General features: G+C 38.4%; 1 protein-coding gene across 2 annotated transcripts in view; it reads right to left on the bottom strand.

Moving 5' to 3' along the window:
• Positions 1-8,133: 8,133 nt before the first annotated feature.
• The window catches only part of itfg1 (integrin alpha FG-GAP repeat containing 1), a 109,305-nt gene continuing 103,536 nt past the window's right edge, over positions 8,134-13,902 (bottom strand). For both annotated transcript variants that reach the window (XM_012961169.3, XM_012961170.3), the window contains exons 17-18: positions 11,747-11,864; positions 8,134-9,795 (exon numbers count right to left, since the gene is read on the bottom strand). In XM_012961169.3, the coding sequence (XP_012816623.1) occupies positions 9,736-9,795; positions 11,747-11,864 (178 nt within the window). In that variant the 3' untranslated portion in view covers positions 8,134-9,735. The remainder of the gene's footprint in view (positions 9,796-11,746; positions 11,865-13,902) is intronic.

The following is a 13,902-nucleotide window of genomic DNA, read 5'->3' on the forward strand; positions in this document are numbered from 1 at the left end:
AGATTAAGATCTATCCTCATCAGGGTTATTACACAATATTCAAGCTGTTGTTGATTTTTGGCTCAATTCTTTAAGAGGTGAAAATAAGTTCTAGTTTTAAGTGTTCTCTTTATAATAAGTATGCATGTCCATTTGGTATTGATTGCTTTTCAAAAGTTGCCTTTGTCTTCCAGGTAGCAGTGAGATCTTAGCATGTTGGGAACTGTTACTTGCTGCCTTCACTGTGCCTTTAATACTTTCAAGCTCCCAGCAGGGAGTTATCATATCAGCAGAGACTTATCGTATATTGATCCTAAAATTCCTCTTTAGTAAAGTTCCCCCCGGAACTCCTCATGGTAATCCATAGATAGGGTAATTTGGATGACTTTGGTCTTGGATGACTTTGACTTTGGATGACTTTGTTCAAAGCTGAACTTATCAAGGAGCCTTTTCTTTTCTGAATTAGCACAAAATTTGTGGTATAAACTGCATTGGTTGGTCTTTTCTGGTTTGGAATTAGTGTAATTAAAGTACATGTCATGGAAATGGAATAAACCCCATCTAGGACCACACTGATAAATGTTTTTCTGTAACTGGCATCCTGAAAATTATGCCACTGCTGCCTCCACATCTAATTGAACAATTAGGGTATTACATACTATTATCTCTCCTGGAGTTATGAGAAGGGTGTGAATTGATATCAAGTAGGTATCTGCTTCTATCTAGAAGTAATAGGATTTATAGAGATTTAATAAATAAACTTCAAGCAATTGTTAATTAGTAATAGAAACCACTGGTAGCAGGTGGATTTGGCCAGAAAGTGCAAATGTTTGATTTCCATTAAAGCTTATCACAGTTACTTGGAGAGATTTAGGTGTTTCTTCTCTGACAATTGGCAGTTGAGAATAGGGATGAACATCCATTGTGTCATGAGCCTCAGGGAGGCATTTACTAAGCTGCACCTTTTTCAGGTTGGGCTTTTTGTCACAGAAAAAAGCACAACATTTCCAAGATTTATTATGCAACTTTTTCCGCAAACAATTCAGAATCTGAAACCTCTTTACCTAAAACCTGTCGAGGTCATGTAGACGTCAATGGCTGATGTCCCTTTTTACAAATGGAAGATCTTTCTTTGTTTCGTGGTCTTTGAGGTTTTCAGGTGTTTTGACAGGTGTTTTTGTGCGACAAGTCGAAAAAGTAGCAAAATCACTTTTTTACATTTCCAAGGAAGATGTTAATTGTTGCTCTTTTAAGTATGGAGTATTAGGTCTTGTTCTCTGTAATTGCACCCTATGGGATGCTTTTTATTAAAAGATTTGATGAAACACACAAAAACATGGATAGTACTTGCTTTTCCTTACTGTCTGTTTTACTAAGAAAGTCACCAGCAAATGAGCCCTTCGGGTAATTTTTATCTAGGGATGTTGTAAGACCTCTCAAAAGAAATGGGGTATGGGGTCTCAAGTAAGGTATTTAGCTATTAAAAACAGGCAATGCACCCTATGGGATGCCTTTCATTTGGAGATGCAGTAAGACCTTTCACTACTTTCACTACGTAACGGCATGGACAATAGTGCTTGTAAGTACAGCACAGTTCTCAATATGGCATTCATGGCATGCATCCTGAATGGCTAAGGTGTCTCAGTAACTCAGCTTCTTTGCCATCTTGTTATTTTTGATGAGACCAATTGTATCAGTGATCCCCAACCAGTGGCTCAGGAGCAACATGTTGCTCGCCAACTCTTTGGATGCTGCTCTCAGTTAGGAGGCAAGTTTTGGTTGCATAAAAACCAAGTGTAATTGCCAACAGAGCCTTCTGTAGGCTTCCAGTCAACATAGGGGATACCAAATAGCCAATTATAGCTCTCATTGGCACCTCCATGAACATATTTCATGCGTGTGTTGCTCTCCAAAACTTTTTCCATTTGAATGTGGCTCACAGGTATAAAAGGTTGGGGATCCCTGCATTGGATCATATGGACATTCTAGAAACCCCACAAGATGTGGTAATTCTGTTTAATAAATATCTGTGAGATAGGGATGAACATGTTTGGTGGTAATGCATGCGTTCCAATAGCCAGGGTACACCAACCAATTTCTAATAAATATATGTGTGAATTTGATTACATTTTTATGCTATAGTACATAGTATTGTATAATTAGTAATAGAATAAATAATGCTGAATACGGTTGGCAGCTTAACAGCAGAATGCCTTCAGTAGGCAACTGTTATTATATTTATAAATATATATATTTTTGATATTTATTCATACTATACCTATAGGGTCACTCTAAACCACAGTATATAGTGCATATCAGAAGAAATTCATAACGCACATTTTTTTTGGTGTAATCATTTCAGTAACAGTGCAATAATGAGATCAGCATAGGCAAACCCTTGTTGGACAATGAAGCTGCTTCTCTGGAGTATGACAGGCAGTTTCCAAAGCAAGTAAATAATCCCTATGCATTACTCATTACACATGAATGAACAACATGAGTTTTTGGCAGGCAGTAACCACTGAAGCGGCAGCATGGCCAGCTGCTAGCAGCTATCACCTTGGCAGGTGTTTTGCTGTTTTAAATCTCCACTCTCAAAAAACAGAAGTTCCAGTCTGCAACTGAGCATTCCAGAGCTCTCCGGTGTGCAATTCTGTGAGTCTGATTATTAGATGTGCGCAACAAAGCTGGATCTCCAGCTGCTTGCCCTTTGCTGTACCTCCTTCCGATAGCTCAAATGGTTTAAAGAAGTGGTGCAGTGCTTTGGCTGTTGCTGAATTGCAGTTCCCAGCATCTTGACAGCTAAATGCAGTTTGACAACAGCAGGAGGGCAGCAGTTTGAGCCTACATGTAGATAAGTTGGGCACATCATCCCTACCCAAATAGCATAATTTGTACTGCATATATCCCCTCAAATTTTCAGCACCATCACATTTTTCTAAAACAAATAGCAGCTTTCACCCAGTGACCATATTCCCTCTGACACATCATCAGAGACATTTACATCTGCAAACAGGACATGTGTGCTGTACAGTTCATGCAATGAACTAATGCAGGCTTACACAGGCAGAACTTACTTTGATAAAAAAAAAATTCTACTTGTATTGAGCACTATAATGGTTAAGCTGAGCTCAGGAGATGAGGTTAGGAGAAAAAAATAGGAGCCCACAGCTAGAGCAGAGTTTCTATGGGAACCAGCAATGTCATCTCTTTATTGGCTGCTATACTGGAGGGCGTGTTTAGTGAGCTAAGAAGAACTGAGCATGCTCAGTAGCCAGTGATTAAAGGATTCTTTCATGATTTTTATGGTATACTTTTTATGTCTAAATTACACTGTTTACATAGCAAATAATTCACACTACCATTTAATATTCCATTCTTGAACGAACAAATGTAGTTTTTTCAGTTGTAATATTGGTGTGTAGGCACCATCTTAGTGCATTGTGCCTGATTCTGAGCTTTCAGAAGGAGCCAGTGCTACAACTTAGAACTGCTTTCAGATAAGCTGTTGTTTCTCCTACTCCCATGTAACTGGAGGAGTTACAAGCCGGACTTAGATTTCTTACTATTGAGTGCTATTCTGATATCTACTAGGAGTTGCTATCTTGCTACCATCCCATGTGCTGCTTTCATTCTCTGTTTACCAGTGATGATTATGCAGGCTGTAGTACTGGCTTATCAAGGCCCCTCATCCCACAGCAACCAATCAGTGTTTTCTTCAACCTGCTGCATATAGATCTATGAAAGCAACATTTTGATTTGGTTCCCCAGATGCAAATATGCCCAGTGTTGGTAAATGAGCAGGTTTTCTCTTTCAATAGAAAACCTATGTATACATATTCCTATTGGTAGCCAACACTTGCCTTAAGTGAGGTTATTAATAAGTGACTTGTTGTCATGTCTGTTATTTAACATTTCTAGGCCATGACGAAGGACCCACCCTGCCTTCACTATGTACATTTTTTATATTTCTTCTACCTTTTGTTGATGATTTCAATAAGCATATTCTGGGCAGTTTCCAAGGCAGAACTATTTGGATTCAGTGAAGGTGTACTCTGGTTTAAACCAGGAGTAAACTAATATTCAGACCAGTAATATGTTAGGTATCATTTCAAGACATTTCATGTTTGTGGTTTCATAAATTTTATTTGTGGGTGATGTATGTTGCGTTTGATCACAACATGGAGCCAGTGCTTACATGCTTACAAGCTGTCACTATCACCCCCATCGTCTGTTCCACCGTATAACATTACATAAGTCAGAATAATTGCAGGCACCTAAATGAAAGGATTAATGAATCCCGTTGAATCAGATTTTTACTTTAAGAGCCTACTGATCATGAGCAAAAGGTCAACGGGTGCTACAGACAGACTAGGGACCTATGCTGAACTGATGGAATACAATCTCTACTCAATATTAACCCTTCCACTTTGTTTGCACATATGTACTGTACAGTGGGTAGCTCACTCAGGATGTATTATTCCATATAATGATAACCCCTCCTCATTTACCTTGCAGCTCCTGAATGATAGAAGGTCTTATTAAAGAGCACTGAGCTCCAGCCAACATTACTGCCAGGTTAAATGTAATGTTATCACATTATAGGAGGGGAAAGGGCTGACTAAACCTTAATGTTCTCTGAGACAGGGTATGGGGGAATAGTGAAGCAATCCTTGACTTTTCAACTTTCCATTACTCAAAGGGACTTTTTTGCAACATATGTAATTACAAACATAGCTGGATTTACAGCTCAGTGCCACAAAGTAGAGGGCTTTAGTCACCTTTCAGCTTAACATAACCTCTTGTCTCTTTTCCTATTAAGCTAAAGCATTTCTCTCTACTGCAGCACATTACAGAGTCCATTTATACTAAAACCATCCCAAAGCTCTTGTATTTTAGAAAAAAACAGACTTTATGAGATGACAAAGTAGGTGGCTACATGAAAGCATAACACACAGATAAATAAATGTAGGGTTGTGCTTTTAAATATAATGTTGTCTGTCCTTGTCAGCATTTAGTCTTTGCTTCATTTTATGTAGATAAAATATAGACATTCTCTAATGCAATTTCATGCAAGGGAAAAGGCTCACTCCTACACAACAAGTAACAGCAGACCCAATGGCTGCCGAGGGCCCATCAGTATATAGGGGTATATAGCAGGATTATTGTGTGTACTAGCCTTTAAACAAGACCAGGTAACTCTCTCCTCCTTTGGGTATATTGGTCTGGATAAAATTTTAAGAACTTGCCATATAGTAACAGTATTTTTTTTGCTTATAACAGTGCTTATATTGATGACTGTCAAATAACTGATACACTTAATGAATACAGAATATACTATTATTATTAACATTTATTTATAAAGCGCCAACATATTCCGCAGCGCTGAACAATAAGTGGGTTTTATACATTGGACATACAGAGTAACATATAAAGCAATCTATAAGCAATTCAAGAGGTGAAGAGGGCCCTGCCCAAAAGAGCTTACAATCTACAAGGAGAAAGGGTTGAGACACAAGGTGTGGGAATGGGCATGACCAGAGTTGTGAGAGGTGTGGCACAGGGTGTTGCTAAACTAGATTAGGGTAAGCTTCTCTAAATAAATGCGTTTTTAGAGATCTCTTGAAGGCAGAGAGATTTGGAGAAAGTCTGATAAATTGTGGGAGCGAATTCCAGAGAAGGGGGGCAGCCCTTGCAAAGTCTTGAATGCGAGTGTGTGAGGAGGGAATGAGAGAGGAGTTGAGGAGCAGGTCAGTAGAGTCATCCATTCTGGATGGTAGGGGAAGCCAGTGCAGGGATTGGCAGAGCGGCACGGCAGAGGAGGAGTGGTTGGAGAGGTGTATGAGCCTGGCAGCAGTATTCATTATGGACTGGAGTGGGGACAGTCTTTGGAGGGGAAGGCCAATTAATAGGGAGTTACAGTAGTCCAGGTGAGATATTATAAGAGAGTGAATAAGAATTTTGGCAGCATCTTGGGTGATAAATGATTGTATTTTGGAAATATTTCTAAGGTGAAAGTGACATGATTTGATAAGTGATTGGATATGAGGAGTGAAGGACAGGGCAGAATCAAGGATAACCCCAAGCCTGGGAAGATGGGGTGATGGTAGAATTGTTAACCGTTATAGATACCTCGGGAACAATGTGGGTGTTGGATGGAGAAAAGAAAACCAGTTCAGTCTTAGAGAGGTTTAATTTAAGGTAATGTTGGGACATCCAAGTGGGGATAGCAGACAGGCAGGAAGAGATGCGAGTTAGAAGCTCTGGGTTGAGATCATGAGAGGAAAGATAGATCTGAGTATCGTCCCCATAACCATTCACCTCCCTCCCTACATGCTACCCAGTCATACTAAAGCTGATGCTTTGATAAAACTGTGGTTCCCTCAGCAATTAACATCCCATCATGCAGAAGTGTCATCTATAGATCTGTTGGACTCACTCAGTCACTAATATTTTAACAATGCCTAGAGTATAGGTTTGCAATCCTGTCTACAGTCCTCGCCAAAAGTATTGCTTTTATGATGTCATAAGAGCAGCAAATATTACTTTGTATATTATTAACAACTAAGCATGCAATGTTGGAGATTTCTGCGGGCAAAGTTCTTAACCTTAAACTCCATAAAAGATAAGTATATAATCGAGTATAAGACGATCTCAATATAAGCCGAGGTACCTAATCTTACCTAAGAAAACTGGAAAAACTTGATTCGAGTATAAGCCTAGGGTGGGAAATGCAGCGGCTACTGCTAAGTTTCATCAAAATATATACCAATAAAATTACATTAAATGAGGTATGTTTTTAAATATTTATTTCAAATAAAAACTGTAAACTAGCTCTGTAAATGGAGGGTCAACAAAAACAATTGTTTTATCAACAATTGTACCTTAAGAGTACTCATCAACCAAGCTAAAACACAAAGAGTTAAAATCCTTCAAAACTATATATAGTTTATGTAGAATATAAAGTGCAATGTCTAGTGCAGAATGGGACAGGTGAGGATGGTAGATGAAGATAAATTTGGGAGCGGGCCGGGACACTGGAGGGTATGGTTGCGGGTGGCCTAATTTGCACACAAAAAACAGAGGGTGCTAGTTTGGAGGGACCCATGGCACCCGACTTGAGTATAAGCCGAGGGTGACTTTTTGAGCACATTTTGGGTGCTGAAAAACTAGGCTTATACTCGAGTACAGTAACTGGGTAGCAATGACATACCCATGCCTTTGTTCCTTGATCCCAAAACACTCTAAAATTCATAAAGGCTGATTTTTAGACTTGTTTAGCATGGTTTATGGTTGAGTAGAAAGCTTAATTAATGCTGCCTAGGGGGGGTGTTGGCATGAAAATCTGAGAGAGATAATCTGCTAGGAGTAACTGTGGACAACTGCTCCAGCCATATGTCAACCTAAGTGTGAATATTCTTGATCCCACCACCAAATAGAACAGTAAGTGCTCTTATTTCTTGGGTGACATATAACTTAAGTAGTGTTCTAGACATTTGCATAACCTGTGCCACAGTGCACTAACTCATCAACCCAATATTTTCCTAGCTCTAAACAGCCTGCATATTTACACATTTTATATATTAGTTTATCAATCCCTTAAACTAGAAGTGTTAATATAATACTACTCAATCTCTCAGCTGGATGTAAATCTGTAAGGCTAATGCTCCATGGAGAGGTTAAAAATGCCTAATACCAGCAAAAAAAGGAATCACCAGTGGAAAGGCCTATGTGCCACTTCGTTTTCCAAGTTGCGCGAATTTGCGTACAGTAGGAAACTTCCTGCAACTTCAGAACAATTAAGCAACACAATGCCTTTCTACTGGGGATTCACTTTGCTGCCGTTGGAAAGACATTTTCTGGAAAATTAATTGCCCGCGGTAGAAGAGATTTAATGCAGGCAACTAATGTCTCCTAAATGACACAGTTTTAGGTCACATTCATATAAAAATATAGAAAATTTGAAAGGTTTCACAAACTTTTGAAAACCACTGTAGCTGGAAATGTAAAGCTTAATGATTTTTTGACAATAGTTGCTTGTGTGCCAAAAACACCATGATTCCTGGTATATTAATGGGAAGTGATTAATCAGTGCAGGAGCAGTTTGATACGAGAAGAGTTGGATTGTTAATGAACACACAGTACACAAAATAATAATGGTCCCACTTTTATTTTTATTAAAGCGCATTTATTAGGATACACCAACAGTTGAACATAAATAGTTTGACAATTTTCATCATTCCAACATTCAAAAAGAAACCTTTAAAACAAATCTCAATTATAATGTAAATGCGACAGTATAGGGATTTTGCTTGTTCTGCGCCGAGCGTGGGGCTGGGAGAGCTGGTGCTGTGTCACACAAAGTGCACTTTGTCACTAATCATAAACACAGAGCTGTAACGTGATCAAGTATTATTCAGTCTCAGCAGTACATTATTTATAGCTTTGTTACAAACATTAAACATACATCTGCTAAATGGAGCCCTCAATAGTGTGTTTAAAAACAAGCTTGCCTTATATTACAGGGTTCATATTAATAATAACTGCCAATATATATGCATTTTCCAGCCGCTAACGTTTTGTGCTAGGCTTTGCAGACAAGCATAACAAGCGGAATCAAGTGGCACAGAATCAATCAACACTCCCACACTCAGAATTTTGTTTGGGTGCTTGGTAATTTAAATAAACTGGTTTTTCAACACCATTTTAATCAATCACACTAATTTTAAAAAAAGGAATAAGGGCAAAAGCATCCTTTTACAGTAAGTTTCTTTAAAGGGGAAATTTGTGATTAACATATTGTAATCTAGTAGTACCGGCAATACTTTTAAATTGTGACTTATTCTCTATTCTCCATGCTGAAGTCTAGCATCTACTTAGGAGGCATATCCATGCAGTAAATGTTGGGCACTGCAGAACTGTTTGGGGTGGTTACTGTTGGGTGTGAGCATCCCGAGGATATTGTGTACATCTTAAATAAAAAATAGCCATGGGAAAAAATTAAATTATATTACAGTTGGTCACTATGGCATTCATGATTAACACCAAAACATACCTTAGGAGCATCCCCTTTAAAAACCTGTAAAGCTTTGACTCAGACAGACAGTAGAAAATATGAAACCACCAGATCGATGTGAATTAAGTGAGTTCTTCATTAGTCACAAATAGGTCCTGCGTAGAGCAGTTTGTGCAATTTCCCCATTGTCGGCAATACTAAGTCAACATTTGTATACACTGAACACATCTTTTTTTTTTACTGCACAAATTTGTACATTGAACATTTCCACAGATTTGTAGAAGTAGTGTAATTTCCCTTCAGAAATGCAGTTTCCTAGTGCAAACACAATATAATCAGCCATTTCTACAGTATTAAATACTCTAAAATGTACAAATGAAGGGTACAGCCTTGATGCTTTTGTTCAGGCACTGAAAACTCTTACAACAGACTAACATTTAACCCATAGCTGCACACCTTCAAAGAAAAAAAAATCAAACTCCCCAAACCCCAAATTTGGCCATGTCTGTTACATACAGGCTGGGATTGATTTCAAGGCTCTCATTTTCACTGTTCACCAATAAATTAATATATAAACACAAAATATACAGATAGAGCGTTTCCCCCTATGGCTGTTGCCTGACCTTTCTCCACTGCTTGTGCCCTGTGCATTGTGAAGGTCCCTCAGTGCTTGTGGCCCCCCCACTGCTGGAGATGAGTGCAATGCACTGGATGCACAGTAAAAGGGTTGATGTGTCACATCACATTGCGTCAAAGTGGAATCGATGAGCTTCTTGCCTTTTCTCCCTGTCATCCGCTTTCTGAAATAATCAAAAATGCATTATGTCATTATATATGCCAGGGGGCCTTGATGTTAAATTCACATAAAGACAATTATGATTTCACATTAAAGGTTCTTTGAAGTGAAACATCTATTAATTGCTAACACTCCAAGGTGATAATGATAATAATTTCACTGTAAGCATTAAATGAGCCTTTACTTTCCATTTTTAATGATTGAGCAAGCCACTCACCACTAAGGAGGCAAGGAGTCTATAAGGAGGCAAAAATACAGCTGAGACTGTTGGATGGTACAGTTTACATTTGTCTGAAAACCTCTAAATTCAATTTATTGATGAAAATAATGCCTAATTTGGCAGGTAACTGCCAAACAAACAAAACAAATTTTATTGGCCTGTGGGGAAGATTAAAGAATTGGATCTAATCTGAGTTTAATGAAGGCAAAATAAAAGCCAACAAACACAAAACATGGAACGTCTTTTTAACACCTTGAGAGATCAAATGAGTATGGATGATAGACATAGAGATAAAGTGGAACACCAACTGCCATCTGGCATATATATATATATATATGTATTAACTTAAAATACACATTTTATTCATAAAGAAGAACAAGATGCCCCTAAACAACAACCATTTATTGGCTCTGCCCCACAGGTTGAGAAGCCCTGCCTTTACAGCTATCTAGACCTGACAGGCATGTATATGTGTCAGAAAATAAAGCATATTCTACTGAAAAAAGATATACCCCAGCATTTTTTCAAATCTTTATTATTGCATTTAACTATTATCAGTACTTGTAAGCATTTGACTGAATTTTGAGAGCGCAAAGTGCTAGGAAAATTGCAGCATAAGGAGCTGCATTCGACTTTAGTGAAAATGAGCTGCCTTCCAGAGGCCTGTGATGCCTGGAGGAAAGAGAATAGAGAACAATCAGCATGCTGAGAGCACAGAGCAAGGTGCTGGGGAGGAAACAAGCCAATCAATAGAGTCATTTGCAGGTGGAGGTTATTTTGCTGCTATAGAAATGAGAGCTGTGATGGTGCACTTGTAAGCTAAATAACTACATGTACTGTGACTATGCAGCTAAGTGTTTCTCAAACCAAACAGTCAAAAGCACACACAGGCATAAGCGCTTGTTTTATTCAAAATATTTTCACAATGCCCAGTTGTAGAGATTAATTAAAATGGTAGCTTTAACTTGAGCCACTATTGAAATCACTTTCTCTTCAGCTATGTGAGTCAACACAACTACAGAATCTACAACAAAATCCACATTCACCCATCAACTTAAATATTGCTTATTTTGCTCATGTGACCCTTAGGAAGGTGCAACATAGCTGCCACATTTCTGGCTACTGACACATGCTGCACCAACACTCAATGAAATGTTGAGGGGCACTTCTTGCATTCTTGTCACTTTCAGATAGTTATTATTTGCTGCATGAATTTCCTTTAATATGAAAGCACCCTACATTTTTTCTCAGTATAAGTAGTGGTGTGAATGAGAGTTTGGATTATAAATAGGAGAGACTTGAGGAGAAAGATAAGTACAAGGGCCAATAAAAGCTGCCAACACGGTCCCTTCAGATCAAGTCAGCAGCTTATTGGCCTGTATTGAGCCTGATGGACCTGTTCAACCAATATCTGGCCAGATATCAAATGGCCAGGTTTAAAAATCTCACTGACATGTTAATTCTGTGGCCAGGTCACCATAGGCTTGTAGTGTAAGGCCTACCATACAGTAGTTACTTCTGTTGTAGCTTTGCCTTCAATAAACTCATTTAGTGATGTACTGAAAAAAAACCTAATAGGTAAAGCACATTTTAATCATAATAATAATAATCCCCCAAAATGGGAAAAAAAAGGCCAGTTTCTATTTTTTCTAGCCACTTACGCATTGCTGCACAATACTGCAACATTTACTGCAACATTTGGACACGAAGAATGTTTCCATCTCCTTACACCTACCTTCTCCTGCCAGTGTAGGATGCCAATTATAGCCAAGATGAAAACACACACTCCAATTAGGGCGATGGCTGTCAACAGCACAATGTTACTTGGGGTCAGATACAGCTTGGCACTCCAGCTGGGGGTTAAATAAAAATAAGGAGAAAAATTAAAATACATAGAAATATACATATAAAATGTATGCCTACAGTAAGACTGATTTACTAAAGCAAGCACAGGTGTGAAGTACTAGAATTGGATGGAAAGCTGAGTGTGCACTGGCACTACTGACAAAGGTATATATCCTTATACACACTCCTAGCAACTTGGAGCCACCCTCAATGGGCCCCTTCAGCCTGCTCTGAGGAACTGAGCCCAAGGTGTGCATGTATGCTAGGGATACCTGGAACTACTGCCAGTCTGGATCTCATAGTAATTCCAGGCTGCATTCAAGGACACAGTTGACTTCCGCCAAGTACATTAGAAGTTAATGATTTTATTCATGGCATTATTGATTTGCAACCAAAAAAATCGTACATGCATCTGGATTTGTAAATAGTCCTTTGTGGCTTTCCCTGCTTTTCAGAAGCACTGATTTAGAAATGTATTTACAGAACTTCTATAGCACAACAGAGTTAAATATCTAACAGAGCCATTTCATCTTAAAATGTAATGTGGTATAATATTGCTCAAAAACAGAAAATGAATAGCCTGACATATTTGTAGTGCTCCATGGTTTGGATTCTGTGCACATATTTTGTTTTCTTTAATGAATACAGATTTATACTTCTCTCTGTAACCTGTGCCTTACTAGTCTGGTTAGACATAACAGAACTGTTGAAAGATGCTAGAAGATGAAATGCAGCAAAGCCACTCTACTAGAATGTCTCACACAGGAGGAAAAGTTGGTGACTTTGAGAAGTTGATGATGGGCCCACGATGTGTTCTACCATAATCCTTATACATGTCAGCGCTGCTCTCAATGTACATATGGTAAATATTAATTGTAAATTGTAACTAATAATTGTACATACTGAGCAATATTAGAGATGGCATCACATGGTACTACACTATAGTTTAAAATGTATTTTAATGAATCCTCAGCAAACAAGCAATGTAAATGATGGTACTGAAAACAGTGATTTTAGTTGTCCAAGGTGGTATGTGCTGTAATTCGGTGAGCAATAAAAATAGATTTTGCTTACCCACAACGGAAGGAGACAAGACACTGTTAGACAAGTGGGCAAGTAACTATTTTGCAGGGGCAATGTTAGTGGCACGTTGCAGACCGAGTTCACTAGCAAGTGGCTAAGCTGAGACACAACAACATACATAGTTTTATAGTGGTAAAAAAAACCAATGTAATCTTTAACAGAGATCTTGCCTAACTTACTTTTGATCTACCTCATACCATATATTTGCTTCTAGGTTGCCAATATTTCAGCATAGAAAAGTAAACATATATTGGGCTTTAGGCATTTAGTTTAGGCCTTGCTCACCATTTCTACTTGTCCAGACATTTTATTGTAATGTACAAACTACTGGAATTTTATATCCACAAAAATCTGAATGTACCATCTGATCAAAATCATGGCTATAGAAATCTTTTAGACTATGCGCTTCTCTTATGTTCATGAAGTCATTTTAAAATAAATGCTTCTCTACCTTCTATGCCATCCATCGGGACCCCTTTGGGGGTCAAATGACACTTTCACAGGGGTCACCTAAGACCATCAGAAAACACATATTTCCTATGGTCTTAGGAGTAATTTTATGGTTGGGGGTCACCACAACATGAGGAACTGTATTAAAGGGTCACAGCACTAGGAAGGTTGAGAACCACTACCTTATAATAAAAGCACTTTGTATCAGTGGTTTTAAACCCAAGAAATAACATTAGTGATTTAGTTAAAATCATATTTTTGTGACATGATTACATGATAATGATAACACCAGAGTCAACAGGAAAAGGGTGTCATCAATTTAAGGCTGGGACTTTCCAACCCAGTACCTGGAAGCAGAATGGGATAAATCTGAACACATAGAAGGAGTTTCATTTGTGTTACTGGACTCATTTCACTCTCCAAAATCCTACAGGCAGGTAAACTGGCATTGATAAAACAGACCCAGTGTGCATGTTGTGTGTACATATGATTGGGACCTTAAATTGTAAGCTC

This window comes from Xenopus tropicalis, chromosome 4 (assembly GCF_000004195.4).
Source record: "Xenopus tropicalis strain Nigerian chromosome 4, UCB_Xtro_10.0, whole genome shotgun sequence".
NCBI lineage: Eukaryota > Metazoa > Chordata > Amphibia > Anura > Pipidae > Xenopus > Xenopus tropicalis.